The sequence below is a fragment of the Oncorhynchus masou genome, chromosome 28 (genome assembly GCF_036934945.1).
Source record: "Oncorhynchus masou masou isolate Uvic2021 chromosome 28, UVic_Omas_1.1, whole genome shotgun sequence".
Taxonomy (NCBI): domain Eukaryota; kingdom Metazoa; phylum Chordata; class Actinopteri; order Salmoniformes; family Salmonidae; genus Oncorhynchus; species Oncorhynchus masou.
The window spans coordinates 30207227-30232346 of record NC_088239.1 but is presented as its reverse complement, the minus strand read 5'-3'; the positions used below and the strand labels follow the sequence as shown (position 1 = coordinate 30232346).

Here is a 25120-nt window from a genome sequence, read left to right as displayed (position 1 = left end):
TTCTTGGTTGGTTTTCAGATGAATTGATGTTCCTAATAATAGTCACGTCTAGTTGGAGCCTGAAATGTATTTGGAGTCGGTGTAATAAAAGGATTACTGTGGTAAGGTGAGGGTGCAGAGTTTGTTTGGATCCGTTCTCCCAGATAGATGAGCGATTTTAGATAAGGTATGTTGTGGCTGAACAGCCACGGCGCCCCTCAGGGCTCAATGTTGTGTCCGACTCAAATCACGTCCTGTTGAACTACTAGTGTCATTTCCTGTTGCACCGTGACTGCATTTGGGTTGAGGATTCAATGTTTCCAAATTGTGTTCCTGGGACATGTATTAGACAGGGCACAGACAGGATCCACTCTTCTTTTTTTTCTCTCTCTCCATTTACTCTGTTGTTTTTAAAAGTTTTTTTTTCTCTCTTTTTGGATCCCAAAGCCCATCCAGACAGGGTGTGTCATAATAGTTGGGTGGAAAAAAGATTTGATAGAAGTGATTGGTTCTTCACCCCTGTAACAAAGATGAAGGATCATATTTTATTGCACGCTAGTAACAGTGTAACATTGAACTAATTGGTCTTGATCTGCCAATCACCCCAGGGGATGCAAATGGTTACTCTTTCCACTTGGCTTTGAGGCCTCCAAACTGTATGTCATGGCTGGAAGTAAAACCAAATAAATTAGCCTTAAATGAGCTGCCCTTGCGGTTTTCATGGAGAATCCCTTGCTGTCTTATCCCGAGTCCCGGGACTAGTTGGAGCATGCACCCATTCGCTCGCTAGACAGCACTGACACACAAGATTATATATATATATATATATATATTTTAAACTTTGTTTGAGAGATCACGTTGTTATGTACTAAGCAGGATTACCCATTCCGATAAAATAAGTGAAATGCCATAAAGGTTGAGGTAGGAAAATACATATGTGAAGTTGACACGCTCTTAATTATGGCATTTAGTGCAAACCCACTTCAACCTTTTCTGGAGAAATAACTGTACTTACGTGAGCAGTGACAAATGATTCATCTAACCGTTAAAGGGACACTACTTGCTCTCCGACTATGAGCACGTCTTTGACATTGATCACGTGTAGCTAGTCGAACAGTCCGTTTAGCCTTCCTATTTCTATCAAATGAACAAACTTTGCCCGATACTTGGCAGTTTAATCACAATGACTTAAGTGGCGCCTGGGTGAGTGAAGCGTAAAAGAATAACGATGGATGACAACCAGTCAAAAGCTTTGACAAAACCCTCGTTTTGACGTGGTTGTTTCCTTGTTCCGCAGGGTCAACATCATCTCACTCTCGTTCCCACGGAAACGCTCACCGACTCAACAAAGAACTGGACATCGTCCGAGATCAGAGGAATAAACTGGGTGAGTTCCGCTGCCGCGTTTTTACGCTTCACTCGAATGATAGTATGTATGGACAGATGCTGTCTTTCAGGACTTCCTGTTCAATTTCCCATTGAAACACGTGTAAAAAAAGAAAAGTAGGCTTTTCGGATATTGCTAAGAGTCGGCGACCCCTTTCTCCTCCCTCCTCGGTCTTGTTTCTTAATTTGGACAACTTCCAAAGCATTTCTGCTTAATAATTATTCTTTCCTGTGCTTTTTAGGATATTATAAATGAGGTACAGTGGGTGCACGCCGAGGCTTTTTGGTGGGGGTTAGGAGGGGGAGAGGAGGCCACAAAGGCACTTACGATATTAGACAAGATGCAAACTTTTATCTTGTGCCCAGCCTTTTAGTGATGTCATTAATTTAGCAGAATGGTGCATATAGAGTGCGCCTTGGCAAACTTCACAGGCCGCCCAGGCTGGCACAGAGGGAGAGAGAGAAAATAAACCCAAAAATACAACAAAAAAATATGATTTTTCAGAGAAGATGCAGATGAGCAATTGAGTTTTGGAAACATCTACAATATAGTGACCCCCCCCCCCCCCTCATATCATGAACAAGCCCTGCAATGCCAAGAGCTGAACAAAGAATTGAGTCCCCTCATCTAGCTGGTCCTGGGGCTGAGTTCACAAACCTGTTCTACCAACACACTGAAGCCTCAGGACAAGAACATCCAATCACAGTCAAAATAAAACTACAGTGCTTATTGAGAAACAGGCACAACTATTTGACCATTTTTACTGGTCAAAAGCTTAAAAAAACCTTGGCGAAGTAGGAGGGGTGGCAGGAGGGAGGGAGGGAGAGGTGGAGTCGGAGAGGTGGAGTCGGAGAGGTGGAGTCGGGGAGAGGTGGAGTCGGGGAGAGGTGGAGTCGGGGAGAGGTGGAGTCGGGGAGAGGTGGAGTCGGGGAGAGGTGGAGTCAGGGAGAGGTGGAGTCGGGGAGGGGTGGAGTCGGGGAGGGGTGGAGTCGGGGAGGGGTGGAGTCGGGGAGGGGTGGAGTCGGGGAGGGGTGGAGTCGGGGAGGGGTGGAGGGGTGGAGTCGGGGAGGGAGAGGTGAGGAGAGAGAGAGAGGTGAGGAGAGAGAGAGAGGTGGAGTCAGGGGGAGAGAGAGAGAGGTGGAGTCAGGGGGAGAGAGAGAGAGGTGGACCACAGTGTTATAAAGTGATTTCAAAACGGTCATTACATCACAAGTCCTTTACTGTCCATGGCCCATCAGTCCATCTTCAGAAGCCATCAATGCTGACGTGTTACTATGGTCAGGCAGGTTCTCAATGTGTAGAGTGATTTAAAACGATTGAGACCTCATCTCTGCAACCATCTGTTTATATCTGAACAAGAAGGCATATCAGCAGCAGCAGCACGACCTCTCAGCACGACCTCTTGATTTTTAACAGGTAGACTTAAAAATCAAGTTGTTCATCAGAATCTCAGCTTTTGTTTAATCTATTTCTATAATGAAGATTTGTCTGACTAATTAACAAGGAAGACTGTGATTTTTCTGGTTCGTTGTGAAGGCCATTTTACTTTCAGCCCCTCTGGGCCCTGAGAGAAGAGATGGTGTTAATACGCCTTCACCAGATGTTGAACCAAACCAACTAACTCTAAATAAACCCTGAGGCCATGAGGTGTTACTACTCACCTTTTAATATCTTTGATATATTAATGAGCCAATTTAGGAAAACAGTCTAATAATATCGGAGGTGATTCGCTCTTGATTTAACTTAACCAGGCGTAGATGAAACTCCTGAGCGGGTTGGCAAAAGAACCCCCAGAAGTGTCTGTTTTTGCTTCCGCCTCCCCTCTCCTTTCCCCCTGAAAACCGGATGCTTCCGGTTTCTACCAGACCGGCGCGGAGGGGTGCTCTTGATTGATTTGAGGCGTTGCTCGTATTTGCATATAAGGTAGAAATTCTGCAAATGTGGTGGTTTTTCAACACTGACCTCTCTCTCCGCACGCTGTCTCTTCCTCTCTGTCTCTCTCTACCCCTCCTCATCCTCTTTCTCTCCCCTGCCTTTCCTTCTTCCTTCCCCTAGAGAGGAGGAAGAAAGCCTCTGCATGGGAGAAGAACCTGCTGTACCCCATTGTGATGTTAATACTGCTCACAGGGACGGTGAGTCTTCACATTGATACTACCTCAGCCAGTCAGTCCCACTAAAGCCCCCCCCCTGTTTACCCATGGCGTATATAAAGTAGAAAACCTTGGTGATGGCTGGGGGTGTATTCCTGGGTCAACTCAGTCTACGTCCCAAATGGCCCCATATTCCTAATATGGTTCGCTGCTTTGGACCAAATAGTGCACTGTATCGGGAACAGGGAGCCACCCGACCCCCGTCTGTAGCACTGAGCATCAAGCCCCAGGGTGTGGTGTCTTTTGTCGACCGTGTTTAAGGAAAGGCTCGGCTAAATAGTCACCGCTGCGACAGCTGGGCTTTCAATTGAACCACACACACACATAACACACACAGAGTAATCTGCCTCTCTTAGCATGCTCAGTGTTGTACAGCGACAGTGCGTTTGCTGAGCCCAAGTGCCCGAGATTCTTCAAGCTAAGTGTGGAACCGCTTACAGAACACACGCATTCCAGGGGACGGACAAAACGACCACTTATTGATTTAGTTCTGTGTTGTCTTTGACCTAATCATGTTAAAACCCCTCTTGTTTCTCGGCTCCTTCCCTTCCTCCGTAGACCATCTCAGTCCTGCTGGTGGCGCTGAATATCCTTTATCTGCTGGTGGATGAGACGGCCATGCCAAAGGGATCAACGGTAGGCCTGGCTAGAGTACTTCCTGGTCCCCCCTTTTAAACAGATGCACACTGGAGCCCGTTTTCTCACACACACACACACACACACACACACACACACACACACACACACACACACACACACACACACACACACACACACACACACACACACACACACACACACACACAACACAGATAAACTCAGAGCCAGGCCGCTACTAAACTAGACCGTTGCGAAGCTGCTCGGCAGTCGCCGGGGACATAAATCAAATTCCGGATATGCTCAGGTGCATGTTGGGAAGAAAGGAGAGAGAGCTCTGGGCCAGATGTTTATCGTAGCAGATCCCCTTTTTGTTGTGCTGCTCCTCATTGAAAGTCATTTCACAGTGGTATACAGACGAAACGTGTGATGTGTGTGTGACCACGGCAGGTGAAATAAGCTGCATTTACCCTCTCCTCTGTGTGTGTGTGTGTGTGTGTGTGTGTGTGTGTGAGAATTCAGTCAGTAGCTCTGTGGTACTGTGTGCACCAGGCAGGCCAGGTGAACTCCTTTCATGAGTCGGTCTGTCTGACTGGAGTGCTTAATGGCCCTCCAGATTGCATCTCCTCTTGCATGCAATGTACTTTCTTAATCTCTTTATCTCGTTTCATCTGGTACGACCGAGGTGTGCGTGTGCGCTAGTGTCGTGCGTGTGTGTGTGTTTTTTCCTTTCGTCTGACAAAGGCAACAAAATGTATCTTATTTCTGCCTCATTTCTCGGCTCATCTTGCGGGCGAATGGCTGCCCTCCTCGACATTCCAATTATTTTATCGAGGAGATATTTTCTTTGGCATGACGCATCGCTGAAAATCCCCCAAATTACGCTTGTCATGCAGCTTGAGTCCTCCCTCCCTCCCCCTGACAGCCACAGCACTGCTAAATGGTTTACGAGTTTGATGAGCTGGATGGATGCCACGCCTCTGATCTCACATCGCTACGGCGACGGGGTGGGGGGGGTTGCGTCCCAATGCCCTCATACGCCGCCTATGCGCTCAGAGAGAAGAGGGCGAGAGGGGAAGGAGGAGGGGGAAAAGGGGGAGAGCGGGAGGACTGGGCCAGGTGGGATAAAGAGATGGAGAAGGGACAGGGAGAAAGGAAGATGGAAGGGGGGGGGGGAGAGGGCCCATGACCTCCAGACTGTGGGAAAGTCAAATGAGCCGTAGGGCCAGGAGCAGAGCACAGCAGCACAATGGAACGGCACTGCGGATGTTTGTCCGTACCCCTCCCTCCCCTCTCTCGCTCCCTCACAACACCGCGTGGCACTCGGCATACTGAGTACCACAGGCTGCTCCGACCTCCAGCATCCTCCACCTCTCTCTGACTCAGACAGCCTGGGAGGAGAGGAGAGGAGGCCGATCCAGGGCCTTTTACAGCTTGGCGAACAGGTGTTAAGAGGACCAATCATTATTATTTTTTTTGTGTGTTATTGCCGGATCATCCCCTGTGAAATTAGGGCCGTCACAGCATCGCACGGTTTTAGTAAAAAGCTGAGGGATGGGCCTGAAGAAATGTAACCACTCTAAAATTCATTAGAGCTATTGATGAAATGACTGACCAATCCAAGATAAACACATTCATAGTTTTAAACGTATTTTTGTCTCATTGGAGTAAAACAGGCTCATATTTTGGGTTCTGATTGGCGTCTGACAGTTGAACTAAGCTCACGAGGCATTCTTAGGTTTCTTAGGTTCGACTCATTGAGTGTATTTCATTCATTTCTAAATTCCAAAAATGGATGTAGCAACTGTGGATTGTCCCATTTTTTTTTTTTTTTTTAATATATATTTTTTTTAAGGTTACAATTGCGGAAGCTGATCCTAGATCTGTACCTAGGGAAACCTTCCTCCAGAGCCCCACATCCCCACCACCGCATACCTCTGAACGTTTGACTGATGACTCGGGTTGCAAAATTCCTGGAACTTTCAATAAATTCCCTGGTTTTCAAGAAATCCCGGGTTGGAGGATTCGGGATTTCCTGCTTATTCCCTCCCTGTTCCGCAAAATCCTCCAACTGGGATTTTGAGAAAACCAGGGAATGTATTGAAAGTTCCCAGAGTTTTGTAAACCCTACTGATGACAGTAAGTTCCTTGTCAGTCTGCAGCTTTGCAACAACAACAAAAAAACATCTTAATCCACAGAATATATATATATTTTTCTTTCTGTTATTATCCGTCATTAAAACTATGTGAAGTACATCAAAGTGTGGAGGAGGAGGACGGGACACACCTGAAGGGCCCAGCGGGCCCCGACCGCTGTGTGTGTACACGCTCTGCACTTGGGCTCACGACCTCACCTGCACACAGGTGCTGCTCACCGCTAATCCCAGAAGCAACAAACACACCAAGGCGTGTCTGAATGAGCCAGCCGCGGCAGGCTGCGACCGACACCGACCTTACCCTCTGCCCCAGCCCGCCCCAACCCACCACTAGAATGCAAAGGAGACCAGGTTGGAGAGAGGCGGAATGAGAAAGCTGCCACGTACACACACACACACACACACACACACACACACACACACACACACACACACACACACACACACACACACCTGCCACTTTGACATGTTAATATCTTTACAAAATGGCAGAACGGTAACACTGAAGAGTTTACCTTTCCCATAGCGTTGACACACTCAAGCATAACACACTCCCTCTCCCACACACACAACCCCTCCCGCTCCACTATTAATAGATGACACCAGATGCTGTGTGCTAATTCTCTGAGGGGGCCTCTGCAGCACATCTCCACAGTAAGCTCCTTTAGATGCCACTTGCATAAAAATGCGTGAAACGACCTGTCAGGCTTCCCTTTTTTTCCTCTTTGTGTGTGTGTGTGTGTGTGTGTGTTGCGTGCTCCAGTGATCGCTTGTGTTAGAGCAAGTGTGCAGAGTGTATGAACAAGTGTTTTATTTATTTTTTAAGGTTTGAATGCTGTCGCGGCTAGCTCCTCGTCGTGACGCTGGTGAAGTGTTCAACTTGATAGAAATGCAGCACTCTGAACAATGACGTGTCCCTGTGCTACTGTGCGCCACAGCATAGATCTCTCCAATGGACAGGCCAGCATCCCAAATGCCACCATCTTCTGTAAACCATGCACTACTTTTGAGAATAGCCCCCACGGGCCCTGGTCCAAAGTAGTGCACCACAGCAGACAAAGACTTTGGTTGTGTCCCAAATTGGCGCCCTACTCGGTATATGCACTGCTTTTGAAAATGAGCCCCTTGGGCCGTGGTGAAGTGCCCTGTAAAGGGAATAGGGTGCCATTTGGGACTCAGGGGTTGTCTTCCTCTGCTGTGTCGCTCCAACACAGAGAAAGCGGCTCATTGAGCATTGGATTGAAGTAAAAAAGTGGTTAACGTAAACAGTTAAGGTGCCAAGTCTGACAAAAGTAAATATCCCACAGATGCCGAGGCTAGTGGCGTGTGTATATATAGATGTATCTCTTTCCCGGCACAAACTTCAAACGGGCAGGGCAGAAAAGATCCGATATGTTTGCCAAAGTATTTGTTTTTGTTTTTTTTCAATATTCCACGTTTTTTTACCGTCAGCACTTCAATGCCTTTTTTGCTTGTTTGAACACCTGTTCACATGCTGTGTGATCGACAGTGATTTAAAAAGGGAGTATTTTTCTCTTTCATCACTTTCCGTCCATTACTAAGCCGGTTTTGATTCTGTCTGTGTTGAAGAGAGAACTTTGATTTGTACCAAGTCGGAACTTCTCCTTCTGTAATCACATGCCCACAGATTATAGAACCTCACGAAGTACTTCACTTTAACTTTGTCACGTACAATTATTATACTCATGATTTATTTGTGTTCTTCTGACTACGCAACGACATGAGAGATCCTAATTTTGAATGGTGATTTGATTTATGGTCTAGCCTTGTTGGTCACTACCACCTGCAGCATGGGATTTGAATCCAGCCCATTTGCTATTTCAGCACAATCTCTCCTTTCCTCATCTCTATCCTATCTAAGTTGTCCTTAACAAAACACACTCTCCCTCTCTGTCGTTCCAGGATCGGGGACTTGGGAACACCTCACTGTCCACGTTCGGAGTCGTCCAGGCCGTGGTGGAGATCGTCCTCATGTTGTATCCTTTTAATGACCCCCTCTGCACCGGGGCCAGATCTGTATAAAGTGTCTCCAGGTAAGGAGTACTGATCCAGGATCAGGTCCTCTCTGGCCATGTAATCGTGTTCATTGTGATCGTAAAGGCAAAACTGATCCTAGATCAGCAGTCCTACTCTTAAGACACTTGATACATATGGGCCCCTGCTCCGTGGTGACCCCAGTGACATTCCTAGGACTGGTGGTGTTGACTTAAGACGTAGCTTAGCCGGACACTTCCCGGGACATTCTGTTGTGTTTCGTCACCTCTTTTCACCTTTACCCTTGGTGAAAAGGTGCCAACTTACCACTTGAAATGTCATTAAATGTCCATGTTACGGCGTTTTGTCTCGAAAGCGTAAGGATGTCTTGTCCTTGATTCAGCAACAGCTATTTGATGGTGTCCTCCGTTGTCGGCTTCTACAGCTTGCGAGTGTTTGAAGGCCTCACTCCCAGGAAAGACGACACGACCATGACAACGGTAAATACACACACATGAAGAAGGTGATATATTTAGGCCTCCTTTTGTTTCATCCTCTTCAGCCCTTGCTTTCTCTCTCTCTCTCTTCCTTGCTTTCATTCTTTCTCTCTCACTCCTCTCCTCTGGCATCTTCCTCACCAGCCCTCAACCTGAATAGTTCAGTTGACCTCTCGCCCCAATATTTGTTTGTGTGTTGCGTAAACACGGACGCCGTGCAAGCTCTTATTTTCAGTGAGAGAGAATCGGGGGGGGGGGTGTGTGTGTGTGTACTCTGTTTAGCCCACGGTGGCAGCCATTCACTTGGTAATGAGCAGGGGGAACGGTGAGGCTTTGTAACTAGCCAGGACGACTCGGTGAAAGGACTCGAAAGCCACAAAGGAGCAGAACCTGGTAATGAGCATCTTCAGAGGTACTAATTGCACAATATGTGGAATCCATTTACTCTGAAGAGGTGTGTGTGTGTGTGTGTGTGTGTGTGTGTGTGTGTGTGTGTGTGTGTGTGTGTGTGTGTGTGTGTGTGTGTGTGTGTGTGACTTGCGAAGCTATTCTCGCCCTCCCAGTTCTCACACTCAAGCGTTTCATCGCGGCCTATCTATTTGTTAACCCGAGTTCACGAGTTAAAGTTCTAAACTCTAACCCTGTCTGTCACCCTTATGTAGATCATTGGTTGCTGTGTGTCCATCCTGGTGCTGAGTTCAGCCCTGCCAGTCATGTCCAGAACACTTGGTGAGTCTCGCCTGCCATTCATTCAACCTTTTTTTTATATTTTGGGGTGGGGGGGGTCCCAGATGGCACCCCGTTCCCTACGTAGCTCACTGCAGCATAGTTGATGGAACCGCTAGGTGATCACAGATGTACGTGTTTAGTGGACTGCTTTGGATCGATTTCACGACGAACGTATTGGAGGGCAGTGATGGAGGGAGGTGAGGTGACCATCCCATTCCCGGTCTTAAGTAAACGACCATGAGGGCCGGTCAGAGAACTTCAGCCATCCCCTGCCGTCTTCAAACCGTTATGGTTAACAAGTTCAATTCCTTCACAGTTTGCCATGGCGATTTGAGAAGAGAATGGAGCAAGAGAGGGAGAAATGACAGGTTTAGCAGCGCATTCACAATGGTACTAATGGACACGCAGTGAGCAGGCCACAGCTGTTTAAATAGCGTCGTCTGTGTGCGTGTTGGCGTACAGTGAGTCGTAGGGAGCGTTGCAAAATACCAACAGGTTCTGCTCTGTGACGCTGAATAGATGAGATGGATTAAACGTATGAAGGCTACCCTCATCCAAAGCCCTCCGGAGGAAGACATGGGGAGATGGAGTTTTGGATATGTGTGTTATGGGAAATCGAAACTCTTCATTGTTACCTTCTGCCATTTTGTGAAGATATTAACGTGTTTGTGAGAGAGAAAACCGGAGGGCATGGTCAATTTAAGCAAAGTAAGTCCGATGACTTGGGTTTCAACTGTTTGGGAAAATCCTTTCCTGGCTTAACAAACCAATAGGAAAGTCTCCAAATTGTAAATACTACCCATCTGGCATTCCAGGCAGACTCGAGCAAACTCTCAACGTATTTGAAAGACATTTTTCAAGTATTTGAACCCAGGACTGACATGAACACAAACATCACTAAGAATTGAGGTGATGTGGGAGAAAATGGGTCTGATGCCTTTGTGATAACCGCTGCTTGTACAGAATTCCTGTCGGACGGACGCCATGTTTTATTTAAGCTTCTCTTGAAAGGGAGCCTTGGGACATGTGACGCTGCTGAAATGGGAGTGCTCTGTACTGTTGTTTCCCCCCCGTGGCAGGGTTAGTCAGGGTCCAGACAAGGGTAAAAGTCCCATAAACACATTTTATTTCAGGGAGGGGAAACGGACGGATAAAAACGACCAGTTATGTAAGTGTGTGTGTTTGAAAGCATCAGAGTGATATAGCCTGCCCCCGAAATGGCACCCTATTCCCAGGCTCAAAAGTGTGAATATTTTACTTGCATATGCGCCTAAATATTTGCGGCGCGACCAGGAATTGTAATTTAGGAGCACCAGTGCGCCTATGGAAAAAGAAAATAAATAAATCGCCCTGATGATAATTGTTGCAATGATTACTTCACTGTACCGCAGCCCCTGAGTGCCATGGAGAGGACAATGAGCGCAGATTCATGACCGTCATGATTGCACGATTACTACAAAGACAACGTCTTGTTACCTCAAATATTTTTCATTGTGCTCCTCCATTTCTTTGTGTGCTCCTCCATTTTTCAACTTGTGAAAAGGTCCGTGTCGAGCCCTATTACTACCAACATAGTGCACTACTTGAACCATGGTGAATTGGGTGCCATTAAGGACGAAGGCATGCACTAGAAACCCCGCCCCCATTGAGAAGTTACTTTTCTTCCCATGTATGTTTGTGTAACCTTTATCTGCAGTGTCCCCAAAAGCAAAGTGAGAGACTGCAGCAAAGAGGACTCTAGTCACTCCTGTCAGCCTGGCTGCTGTTCCTGGGATAATACACTGTGGCTGGGCAAAAGTAGCGCACTATATAAGGAACAGGGTGCCATTTGGTGCGCACACTATCAAACGGAGTACAACCATCTCAGAAAATCACCATTTATTACATAGATGCTATTCCAGTTGTCCTTTTATCATTCTTAATCTGTCGATTGAATACATAAGCCACCTTTCTCCGCCGATTTTAGTGGATGTATTATTAAAAATGAATCCGTTAATGTAATCACCACGGCGTCATCCATCTTACTTGGAATGGATGGTGAGACGAGATGGATTCCACTTGGCCCACACACACACACACACACACACACACACACACACACAATGCTACTGATGTGAAACGAGTGATCAGAGGAAGACCGGTTCTTCTAAGAGGGGTTACATCATCTCTAGACATATGCCATATAGCCCTATGGGTCGTGGTCAAAAGTAGTGCACTATATAAGGAACAGGGTGCCATTTGGGACGTAAGTGTTGTCTCCTCTAATGCCAAGAACCCCTTTACTTCCCATCAGCTTTTCTCCTAATACCAAACCCGAGATCTAAACCTTTAGCATTAGAAATTAATTTAGCTTGACCGTACTGGCATGGTGTATTGACTGCGGTCCCTCTCCACCCCCTCTTCCTGTCTCTTTACAGGCAATTTGGTTAAAGGCCCTCGATGCTCGCCAACTGCTTGCAGAGGCTGTAAATACATCTTTACAGACACTCAATCAATCTCCTAATCTAATTGTTGTGCAGCGGTTTCACAGGCATTACCGAATAAAAATAAATAAAAAATCCACAAATATTACCTCAGTGAGCTATGACAGTTTTGGAATAGCTAAATGTGATGAATTGAATGGTTGGTTGATGTATCTATATTGGGTATGCTTGTCGTGTTTTAATAAAAAATGTATGCACACACAACTTATGTGCATGCACTGTGAGTTAGTTCACACTCAGAACATTGAAAGAAAGCACAGGAATGAATGATAAGTTTAGCATATTTACCGCTGAAGAATTGTAATCCACCTCAGGGTAAATTATCCTCCTGTTAGTGTCACTAATTTTTTATTTATTTATTTTTTAAAGAGCACTAAAACACTTACTATTCTCCACATGAAGTCATGTGGTTTTTCCGTATGATTTCACAAGTACTGGAAACGATAGAACACTGAAAAATCGGGGAAACCAGGCCTAGCATTCATAGCTGACTTTGAAAAGGCTTTTGATAAAGTACAACTGGAATTTATATATGAATGACTGGAATATTAACATTTTAGAGAATCTCGTATACAATGGGTTAAAGTCATGTACAATAACCCTAGGTGTAAAATAGTAAATAATGGCAATTTCTCAAAGTATTAAACTGTCAGAGTAAAACAAGGTTGTCCACTATCAGTATATCTATTTATTATGGCCACCGAAATGTCAGCTATAAAATTCAGCTCCAACAATAATATCAAGGGGCTAGAAATCCAGGGCTTAAAAACAAAGGTGTCATTGTACGCTGATGATTCATGTTTTCTTTTAAATCCACAATTTGGATCCCTCCACAGCCCCATAGATGTGGCAGGTAGCCTAGTGGTTAGAGCGTTGGGCCAGTAAATGAAAGGTTGTTAGATTGAATCCCAGACTGGACAATGTAAAAATCTGTTATTCTGCCCCTGAACAAGGCCTCTAGGCGGTCATGGTAAATAAGAATTTGTTCTTAACTGTCTTGCCTAGTTAAATAAAGGTACAATTAAAAATAGAGGATCTTGATAATTTTTCTTACAACCAAATTTTTTCTTACAACCAAATTACTATATTACTTATTGGATCACAACAAAAATAGAACTTTTACATTCACGTGTCGTTTACCAATAGAATGGTGTTTTTATTTTATTTATTTATTTATTTAACCTTTATTTAACTAGGCAAGTCAGTTGAGAACAAATTCTTATTTACAATGACGGCCTACACCGGCCAAACCTGGATGACGTTGGGCCAATTGTGCACTGCCCTATGGGACTCCCAATCATAGCCGGTTGTGATACAGCCTGGATTTGAACCAGGGTGTCTTTAGTGACGCCTCAAGCACTGAGATGCAGTGCCTTCGACCGCTGCGCCACTCGAGAGCAAAGGTGAAGTGGACATACTAGGTATTCATATTCCGAAAGAAAGAAATTCTCTTTACAATACATTTTTAATAGAAAGTTAGCAAAAATAGATAAGATCTTGTTAAGGAAAAGGAAAATACCTGTCTATTTGTGGAAAAATCATCCTGATTTTAACATTTTAGTCATATCCCAGTTTACCTATTTGTCTATGGCCCTGCCTACACCTAACGGCTTGTTTTTTTTTAATTATATGAATAAAAAATATTGCATTTAATTTGGAATGGCAAGCCAGACAAAATTAAACAGGCCTATTTATTTAATGAATATGAATTTGGAGGTCAGAAACTATTAAATATTAAAGCATTAGATCTGTCACTAAAGGTTTCAGTCATACAAAACTATACTTAAATCAGAATTGGTTCGCTATCAGATTAGTAAGAATTGCTCACCTGGTGTTCAAGAATGCACTTTTTCCCTTTATTCAGATTACAACATCTCACATTTGGTTGTTTGAAAATTAAATGATCTCCAAAATGTCACTTTTTAAAACAAGCCATAGAAAGTTGGTTGCTATTTCAGATTAATCCACCAGAAAAGACCGAACAAATATTACGGTTAAACTGAAATATACTAATTGATGAAAAAAAAAATATATTTTTTGGGGGGGGGTTAAAATCGGTTTAATCTTTGTAAATATATCATAAATCGGACTGGTGGAGTTGTCTCACAAATGCAGCTAACAAGAATACATGGAAATGTATGCTCTATTCAAAATTACAACCAACTAATTGCATCATTACTGCAAAAATGGAAGAGACGGGGGGAGAAGGTAAGGAACTTGTTTGTTGTCCTTGCATTAAAGACATATTGGTTATAGAAAAAAAGTATACCAGTTTTATTTAAGGACCAAAAAAATGACAGCTGTGCTATACAAGTTGAAAAATAGCACATGGTTTATGAATTGATACACAAAATGAGTTTTTCAATTGAAATTATTATATAAAATCCTTTCAACCAACAGAATGTGCTATATGGGGGGGATAAATAAACAGACACTCTTCTGTCTCTGTCAGTGCTGAAGAGATAGATGAAGGAGAGAATCAACCTCACCATGCACTGGCACTGTCTGCAGCAGGTCTCACATGAATTCCTCATCAGAATAACCCAGAGGTGTGCACAGCCACATAGAGGACAGGAGGAAGTGGCTACCTGGCCCTATTATCTCAGGGATGAGCATTTTTGCCAGCAATAATATCATTGTGAAGTCTACAAGTCGTTTTTGTGAAGTTCTAATGAAGTTTAGGCGTTGTTCTGTTTATGATTCATACTAAGCATACACTGAGACCAGTGGAGGCTGCTGAGGGGAGGACGGCTCATAATAATGTTTGGAATGGATTCAATGGAATGGTATCAAACACATCAAAGTTGTGGTTTCCATGTGGTTCATACCATTCCATTGACTCCATTCCAACCATTATTATTAGCCGTCCTCCCCTCAGCAGCTTCCACGGACTCAGATGAGACATGGCGTGAATGTCTCCGAGTGGCCTGAATGGAGGATTCCCTCTCGGCAGGGGGTCAGACCTGCCCGCCATGAGTTGCACAATCTTGGCTACAGCGGAAACCTACAAGATTCTGCTTGTTTACTGTTTGAATTAGATATGTGTACTTCAGAGCAGTTGACTCAGGTGTATGTGTGCAGGTGACGGTGGTCTCATTGATAACCATGATGCCTGGGGTGTTGCTCATTTCTTTCTTTTTTTCCCCCACTCGGTTTTTACACGCTAACAAATTGTCCAAGGTCCAACTAACAAAACCGTTTCCTATGAAAGGAATAATATGTAATCCGTCAGACAATGAAAATGACCTTTTCTCAGGAAGAGTGGCATTGGCTGCTAAATCCGTTACATAAAGGGTTTGTCTATCCTGGATCCGTCATAGCCTGAGTATCTTAATATGCAGTGTACATCAAATGGTTTTGGGGTATAAGCCCTTCTTTCAATTTGGCCTTTCTTGCCTGTTGAAAGAGTTGGCTTATTGAAGAGAGACACTTTCCAAAGTGCCTCAACTGCCGAAAGAACAGGCATTCTTAAATAGTTAATTCACTGAAACCCCATGCAGTCGTGGAAAGGGAAGGGTTTGTGCTTATAAACACAGTGATCGTCTTGCCAAAGGTGTTTGGGGAAAAAAGAACATGTACAGTGGGGCAAAAAAGTATTTAGTCAGCCACCAATTGTGCAAGTTCTCCCACTTAAAAAAGATGAGGCCTGTAATTTTCATCATAGGTACACTTCAACTATGACAGACAAAATGAGAAAAAAAATCCAGAAAACCACATTGTAGGATTTTTAATGAATTTATTTGCAAATTATGGTGGAAAATAAGTATTTGGTCACCTACAAACAAGCAAGATTTCTGCCTCTCACAGACCTGTAACTTCTTCTTTAAGAGGTTCCTCTGTCCTCCACTCGTTACCTGTATTAATGGCACCTGTTTGAACTTGTTATCAGTATAAAAGACACCTGTCCACAACCTCAAACAGTCACACTCCAAACTCCACGATGGCCAAGACCAAAGAGCTGTCAAAGGACACTAGAAACAAAATTGTAGACCTGCACCAGGCTGGGAAGACTGAATCTGCAAAAGGTAAGCAGCTTGGTTTGAAGAAATCAACTGTAGGAGCAATTATTAGGAAATGGAAGACATACAAGACCACTGATAATCTCCCTCGATCTGGGGCTCCACGCAAGATCTCACCCCGTGGGGTCCAAATGATCACAAGAACGGTGAGCAAAAATCTCAGAACCACATGGGGGGACCTAGTGAATGACCCGCAGAGAGCTGGGACCAAAGTAACAAAGCCTACCATCAGTAACACACTATGCCGCCAGGGACTCAAATCCTGCAGTGCCAGACGTGTCCCCCTGCTTAAGCCAGTACATGTCCAGGCCCTTCTGAAGTTTGCTAGAGAGCATTTGGATGATCCAATAAAAAGATTGGGAGAATGTCATATGGTCAGATGAAACCCAAATATAACTTTTTGGTAAAAACTCAACTCGTCGTGTTTGGCGGACAAAGAATGCTGAGTTGCATCCAAAGAACACCATACCTACTGTGAAGCATGGGGGTGGAAACATCATGTTTTGGGGCTGTTCTTCTGCAAATGGACCAGGACGACTGATCCGTGTAAAGGAAAGAATGAATGGGGCCATGTATCGTGAGATTTTTAGTGAAAACCTCCTTCCATCAGCAAGGGCATTGAAGATGAAACGTGGCTGGGTCTTTCAGCATGATCCCAAACACACCGCCCGGGCAACGAAGGAGTGGCTTTGTAAGAAGCATTTCAAGGTCCTGGAGAGTGGCCTAGCCAGTCCCCAGATCTCAACCCCATAGAAAATCTTTGGAGGGAGTTGAAAGTCCGTGTTGCCCAGCAACAGCCCCAAAACATCACTGCTCTAGAGGAGATCTGCATGGAGGAATGGGCCAAAATACCAGCAACAGTGTGTGAAAACCTTGTTAAGACTTACAGAAAATGTTTGACCTCTGTCATTGCCAACAAAGGGTATATAACAAAGTATTGAAATTTTTGTTATTGACCAAATATTCATTTTCCACCATAATTTACAAATAAATTCCTTAAAAATCCTACAATGTGATTTTCTGGGTTTTTTTCTCATTTTGTCTGTCATAGTTGAAGTGTACCAATGATGAAAATTACAGGCCTCTCATCTTTTTAAGTGGGAGAACTTGCACAATTGGTGGCTGACTAAATACTTTTTTGCCCCACTGTATATTTAGTGCCGGTCTCTGGGAAAGAATCAAGCTATATTTTTCCCTCCAGATGTTTGCCCTGTGTTTGTATTGATTCCTCTTGGTTTTCAGTCCATCAATAAAGTCCAATCATGTAATGCTGCTCATCACTACATCTCAATGGGAATCCTAGAATATTGATAGGCCTACATTACACATTAGTTTGACAGATAACTCAACCAGGGGTAAGAGCTGGTGTCAGTAACCAGGTTTCCAAGGCTGGTGGAAATAGGAAATATTTTTGTCTGTAAAATGTATTATGCAAGAAATGGCAGTTGAAACACCTTTACGTGCACATATTGATATAATAACCATCATTACGTATAGGCCTACAACCACGATGTGGAAAAGCAGGACAAGTTTTTATAGGCAGATGAAACAAGTTATGATGCACTTCATATGGTGGTCAAGTGCACGGTGACCATGGACATTTCCAATAGGCTAAATATTGCGCGAATGCTGCTATTTGAATTCTGGTGACATGATGATCGGTGTTTGGCTTCCAATTATCAAGTAAAATGATATTTCTCTTATGCGTATCTCATCTTATCTGTGTACTCTTGTCTAGAGAGCATGCGCCAAAACCAGATTGGTTAAGTTCGCTATTTAGTGTTCGATGAAACCGTCGGTAGAGATGAAAAATGAGATGGAAACCAATGAACAGAATAACAACTTTTGTATTTGTTGTTCGGTACATTGGAATTGAATCGCAAAAAAATATATATTTTAATGAGCACTACGTCATCATGCATGTAGTCTTTTATCCACAACAAGTCAGTTTGATGGAAACATCTCTGGTGTGAAAATGTGCAGATTTGAGAATATTCACATGAAATATGTCGCCAATTTAGATGGAAACCTAGCAAATGATGTAGAATTATCAGTGTGCAAAATAATGTTGCGTTTCATGAGAAACCCCTATGTTCCAGTATCTCAAAATCATCATGATATAGTAGATTGTTTTGTGTTCATGAAATCCATCCACTCAAATGGAAGAACATTGCATCTGGTGGTCTTTTATTTAATATCTTAACACTTCACAGGTATCACCAGGTTTGACCTTCTTGGAGACTTTGGGAGATTCAATTGGCTGGGAAACTTCTATATCGTCCTGTCGTACAACTTGCTGTTTGCCGTGGTAACTACCCTCTGCCTAGTCCGGAAGTTCACCTCAGCGATCAGAGAGGAACTCTTGAAAGCATTAGGTAACATCTTTATATTCATATACTCATGTTCATGTCAAACAAAGCAGAAATTACAAACTGACTGGTTCATTGAGTTACCGGTGTTCTTAAAGAATGCATTGCTTTTTACAATAATTAAGCCTAGTCATAGATTAATACAGGCAATGAGAACAATCCGAGGACACTGTTTTCAACAATTGATTGCTTACAGGTTAATTTATGTGTTATTTAAGAACATATTGCTATCTATAATAAAGTTGTATGAAAAGAAAGGCAAGCCCATTTCTCAAAGATTATTACAGACATCTAGAAAAATCCAAGGATATTGTTTTCAGTTGTTAATTTCTTACTTTATCCAGCCCCGGCGGCAGACTTGCTCAGCCAGGCTTCATCGTCTAAATGTGAGGAGTTTGCGTTATATTTCCTTGTAGAAATGGTTAACATAAGCTATGGCATTGCAGTGCAGTCCTGAACCAGATTGTCCCATAACTCAGCCTCCCACCGTTGAGCTAGTTTTCCATAAATGAAAGAGCATTTGAAATCCTCCACCTGTACAGAGTCTTTGATTTAAATGCCATTTTTGATACTTTTGACCATAAGATATTGATAGAACTGGTAGTCTGGAGAAATGGTTTGGTCTTTCTGATACTGTGCTAAACTGGTTTGATCCCAATCTGCCTGGGGAAGTATGTATCAGGGAGAGCAGATATCACCTGTGGAGTCCCTCAAGGATCTATTCTTGGTACTCTTTTGTTCTCGCTAGACATGTTACACCTTCATAGCTATGCAGATGACATGCAGCTAGATATATGTGCAGCACCAGATGACCCTAATGCTATCAACTGATAGGTTAGTTGTTTTTGGGAGCCTTAATACATTTAATGTCCAACAACTTGGTACATTTGAAGGAAGACAAGACTGAGGATCTGGTGATTTGGCTTAAGAGTCCAGAGGGGACAGAAAACTTGGTCACCTTGCACTAGTAAAAAGGAGGTTAGGAACTTAGGGGTCATCCTCGACTCATGGTGTGTCTCGTACTTAACCCATAGCCTACAGTGGTCGCGCCCAGATTTAAATATAATTAACATAACACAAGAATCTCCATAAAAATCTGTCTAAGCTGGAGACATGATTTTTTTTTTGCGTGGGCTGTCTCAATCAACTCCATCCGCCGATACCTCCTGCAGTGAAAGGTGGCAGAGCTACAGCGGTGTTTGTCAGACCATGAGACATCCCGAAAATCGTTTTTCTCACAAAATCGTATGTTGCGTCTGACCAGTTTGGCTTACAAACTCTATTGAAAGATGACTCTCAAGAACACAGTGGTGTTCTCCGTTTTGCTCTAGGGTGCCAAAAAAACTCAAAAAAGCTGAGTCTCACAAATTATGAAAATGTCTAGGTCCGTCTGGCTGGTCGGCCAGCCGGACTTGGACTCATCTGAAGGTCCCCAGTACCCGTTTAACTTTTTTTTATGGAAGTATATATGGAGGTAGTTTAATGGCTAAAATAAGGGGATAAATACATGAAAAAAATCCTGCTCTTCTATCGCTGAGATAGAATAAACTTCCTTTAGATTTTTTGGGGGACTTTTCTTTGGACACTCGGTTACTCTGCGCATTTCTATTGGCTAATAGCAGTAACTCCAAATTCTATGTTTCATCCAATATATATTTGTTGATACCTCCAGGGGTCTTAAATGTCAAAATCAAAGGGCTAAATAATCCTTGGTATGACCATTTTTTAAAAACAATTCCATATGTTCGCTAAGAACCCTCCCCCGGCTTAGACAGGGCTTAGAGTCCAGAGGTTGAAGGCCTGGTACAGATACAACAACCGTCATAAGCAGAGATGAGACAAAACCAGACAGTCGTATAATTTTTTTCTAAGCTTTCTAAAGATAAAAAAAATAATAAGATGGTTGGTTGACTGTTTCTACGGTAACGATGTCTCTGTGCAATGACTTGATAAAACTTTTGAAACCAAGTTGTTTGGTCGTTTTGTATCAGTGTTTCAGCAGACAAGTATCATAGAATACATACGCCAGAAACAGGGCACACTTTGACCTGTCAGGAAAAATATCAGCAATTTAAGCTAGCTATTAACTACAGCAAATAGCTAGCTTGCTGTCTTCTTGGCTAAACACAGAGCGTCTTGTCAGTTTAGTCAATCAAAGAAAAAAATGCTAAGTGTCGTTTCGCGTCTTTCGAAAAGATTTGACAGGTTTAATCTTGGAAACTTCAGCGGCCATCATGAGACGTTCTAAAACTAGACCGTTCAGATCAAGCGAACGTCGTTGTAAAGCCAAGTAACACAACTACCAGGACAAGACATGACGGTATCTGTACCGGGCTTAAGACTCACCCTTTTAGCATGCTTTGAATTAGTCTGGATATTTTAGATTTAGTTGACTTTGTCTTATTTTAATATCCTATTAATATTCTCGTGTCCTATCCTGTTTGTACTTTTGTATTTGTATTTTTTTGCAGCTTTACTGGTTTGTCATTTCTTTCTCTATTTTGTATTATTTTATATGTACAGCACATTGAGTTGCTGCCTCTGTATGAATTGTGCCAAATGAATAAAGTTGTATTATTATTATACACTTTGTGCTCAGATTGACGGAACAGAATTAGTGCTGTATGATTGCATGCTCTGTCATTTTTACCATAGTTATTTGCACTGACGAGACGTTTTAACCTTTTGGTTTTTGGTCATTTCAGTAATAATCAATCCAAATGACATCATATGTCATAGAGAGATGGCGGCTTTTGTCATAACTCATAACCTGTTCCAAGGCTGCCTGGGTCTGCAGCCAGGTAGATAGATATCAAAATCCACTGTGCCTTTGGACTGATGTGAAGATGACGAGGCAAAGGGGGAAAGTCTCTAAAGCTTGTTGTGACAGGCCCAGGATGTCTGATGTCGGAAATGTCAAATGACGGAGGCAGTGTTTAAAAAATATATATATCTACATATTCATCATCTGTGTGTGTCTTGTAATGACATTTCTGCCCCTTATCTCCTCCTGGCCAGGTCTGGATAAATTACAACTGTCAAACAGCCCCACAGACCCTGAGTCTGGGAAGATCGCGGCCAACGGGCATCAGAAGACTCTGTGAAAGAGACAACCGACACACACACACACGCCTCATGGCAGCCAAAGGGAGATTTTGAGAGTACTGGGATTGAGTCTGTGCAAGAGACTTAGTATACACCGACAGTGTCTGACGGCACTGCGAGCTGAGGGGAAGAGTAATTTAGCTTTGTGACATTCCATCCTCTTCCTCCTGGATCGATGGATGCAGGACTTGGACAGGGACACATTTGAGCCCCCTGACAGGCTGGCATCATCACAACAGTTGATGTTGACCTCAACAGTGACTCTGACCATGGGCCACTCAGCCGATGTCTGGGGGACTTTCTCTCAGCACTAATGTCCTTCTCCCCCCCCCCCCTCAATCTTTTCATACATCCGAATTCTACCCTCTACCCATCTCACTCTAACCTCTTGCGTTCCGTGCTTCCCTGATCACTTTTTTATCTGTTATCTCCCCCACCCCCCCGTAATTGCACTATGCCCTATTGGCTCGGAGGTGCAATGTAACCTTTTGATGCAGAGGCTGAAGAGATGCTCGCTGACTAGTAGCCATTTTTACACTTATGTCCTATTTCAATGTCTGTCTGTTTCCAACCTGTTCTATTTCCACCACAGTTACTGAGCCCATGCAGTGCATTTCACCAATTTTAAAACCCATTTTGGTTATAAAATGCACCTCAGTGTGTTATTTGGAGAGAGAGAAAAAACAGCACCTTCTCACAAGTATAATGAGAAGATAATTCCTTTTTTTGAGAATCAGGAAGTAAATGTGACGTGTATCAGTGGCCCATGGGGCATTCACAATAGAATATCTGTATAATATGTAAAGACTTGGTGGTCTCCCATAGTCACCTTATTCAGTATCTCGTATGTATAGCAGGGCTCGCCAACCCTGGTCACGAAGAGCTAACCTGTAGGTTTTCGCTCCAACCCCAGTTGTAACCAGGTGTGATGGATTAGAGTTGGAGACAAACCTACAGGACAGTAACTCTCCAGGAAAAGGGTTGGCGAGCCCTGGTGTATAGTATTTGGTATGGATGGCTTCTGGTTTGATAAGTGGACATTTTTTTTTTTTTTTTTAAATATCCACACATTTTGAAAAGACGAGGGCATTATTTGATAGACTTACTTGATGTTGAACTCTCCTGCATTAAAAAAAAATAGTACTGATTATTCTTATTCATTTTGCATATCACTTTTAGCCGTTTTACATGTCCTCACAGGCGTCTGTGTATCACCACGTCTTCCCTCTTTGCAGAGCTTGCTGGTGCATTTAGTACCCGTTCACACCAGAGATCAGTCAGTCTCCTCCATTGACACAGACTGAATGGGGAGGAACTAGCCCATCCTTACATCTTTCTGGTGGTCTCAGGCCAGTTGTGAATGTGTCACAATGTGCTCATTTTATTTTGCGTCGCCCACTCTGTACTGTGCGTTCATTATTTTGTCTCAATTTGAATGACTCTTGTTTAGTTGCTGTTGATTGCGATAACTCTCGAGATGGGAAAACTATAGTGTTCCACACGTCTATTTTTTGCTTTCAAAGTTTGGTACTGTGGGTGGATGTTCTGAAAATGTTGTGTGTTGGTAAGCTTGATCTCCCCAAATAACTACTATGCTATTTTAACATCTTTTTTAAATGTAATTCACGGGGCACTAAGCTTTGTTGAACCTCCTTTTTATTGTACATTTTGTAAAGTTCATTATGAAGAATAATCTCAAAGTGCATAATATAAAAAAATCGAAATACATATTTTAATGCAACTAGACCGGGTCACTGAGACAAAGATCCCAGCTGACACTACAAGCACAGCTGTCAACAGAAAGCCTTCCTAAAGAGAAAGGTCTTTAGACCCGTTTTAAAGGAGCCCAGAGTCTGTGGTGCCTTCAGGTGGTCCGGGAGAACGTTCCAGAGGCTGGGGGCAGTCGAACTGAATGTCACAATATTATCGTCAATAGCAAATTATCCCAAATGGCACCCTATCCCCAAAAGTAGTGCAATATGTAGGGAATAGAGTGCCATTTGGGACAAACATAACCAGACGGAATTATGCTGTCGCTGCATATTATTGGTTGAGGGAGCACACCATAAGCACAAGATTACAATCATACTTTTCCAATGAGTTTGAGGTGCACACGGTCTGGGCCTGTTCCAGCCCAAGGGAACAGTTTTGGTTGCCTTAGTTTTCCCTCACTTGCCGAGGGTTTGAAATGTTGAAGCGTGACCTGTACTGTAGGTGGAGTAGCTAATCAGAAGCGTTATACCCACAGGGGCATGTGCCCCCTCAGATTTGTCCTGTTTAGTTGTTTCTCTGTAATACTGCTAGACCTAGAAATGTCATGAAGTAGGTTACCAACATAACTAGCCACCAAAAAGCCATTTTAAAGCGATCCGTAAAGTTCGAGTAGCTAGCTCGTCTAACTATCTGAGCTGGTATGCCTGCTGGCAAATTTTAGAAAAGCAAGCAATAACTTAGTGTACTGAATGAGACTTGCATTTAAAAATGAACCAGGAGGATACAGACCGCTCGAGGTATGCTTAGATATATAGAAAAAGCATGATTATGGCTCTAGAATGCAGTAAAAACTGATGTTTGAAAAATTCTAAATTCTCTAACCTACACCCCCCCAGCCATTCTCACATACTTCGTGCCCCCTCTCACATTTTTGGATGTAGCTATAGTTTGTGTCTCTGCATATAATTTCCTGCAAATTAACATGAATGTGTTTTTTTTTTACCATGTTCTTGGCTATTTGTGTTTGTTGGTTTGTTTGCAAATAAAACAATGAACTTTTTATTTATTTATTTCACCTTTTATTTAACCAGGTAGGCAAGTTGAGAACAAGTTTTCATTTACAACTCATGTTTAAGTTGACATTGCTTTTTCATCTGTAACTTCAACAGCATTTGTGGTGTACATCACAGGCTTCTTTTTTACATAAGATCACACTTGGCACAAGTTTGCTTGCTTTTACCATGGCAGTATGTCTATGAACTTCTGACAAGTCACCGTATTCTGGAGGACTGAGACTTGAGGAAGAATTGCACTTTATTGGTATGGATGCCTGAAAGTGATAATTGTTTTGTGCCTTTATCCTTTGATGAATGCATTTAAAGTCTGTTCATTAAACAACAGGAATAACTTCCTGTTTTAATTAACCTTCCTTCCTTCTGTAATTTACAGCCTGCAAAACCACATGACCTGCTGGAAGAGCTCAATCTAAACATTGACAAATTTATATACGATTTCTCAAATGTTTAAATATAATTTATTTGACTCGATACTCCAGCATTTTGGACCCGTTTTATGATACTACAGTACAGAATGTTACATTGAGGGTGTTTTCATACCCGTTTTACCATTTAGAAATTGATGCACTATGTATCTAGTCCCTCCATTTTGAAGGTGTCATAAGTATTGACAAACTCACTTTTGTGTTAAATTGTCAAGTTTAGTATTTGGTCCCATATTCTAAATAAGAATAGTGTGATTCTGAATACTTCTACATGTTACCATGATTAAGGATAATCATGAGTGAGAAAGGTAGATGCAGAAAGATCATGCCCCCAAAACATGCTAACGTTAAACCATTACAATAACAAGAGGTTAGCATTTTCTAGAGTATATCTAGTGCCTTCCGAAAGTATTCAGATCCCTTGACGTTTTCCACATTTT

The 25120-nt window shown here is 43.0% G+C and overlaps 1 protein-coding gene across 1 annotated transcript in view; it reads left to right on the top strand.

The window, feature by feature from the left end:
• lmbr1 (limb development membrane protein 1) overlaps window positions 1–24239 on the top strand; it is a 52785-nt gene extending 28546 nt beyond the window's left edge. Inside the window, exons 10-17 of the mRNA XM_064941885.1 lie at window positions 1277–1366; window positions 3422–3498; window positions 4075–4152; window positions 8193–8266; window positions 8674–8764; window positions 9424–9490; window positions 18206–18367; window positions 21380–24239. Coding sequence (XP_064797957.1) covers window positions 1277–1366; window positions 3422–3498; window positions 4075–4152; window positions 8193–8266; window positions 8674–8764; window positions 9424–9490; window positions 18206–18367; window positions 21380–21465 — 725 coding nt within the window. The 3' untranslated portion in view covers window positions 21466–24239. The remainder of the gene's footprint in view (window positions 1–1276; window positions 1367–3421; window positions 3499–4074; window positions 4153–8192; window positions 8267–8673; window positions 8765–9423; window positions 9491–18205; window positions 18368–21379) is intronic.
• Window positions 24240–25120: the final 881 nt, after the last annotated feature.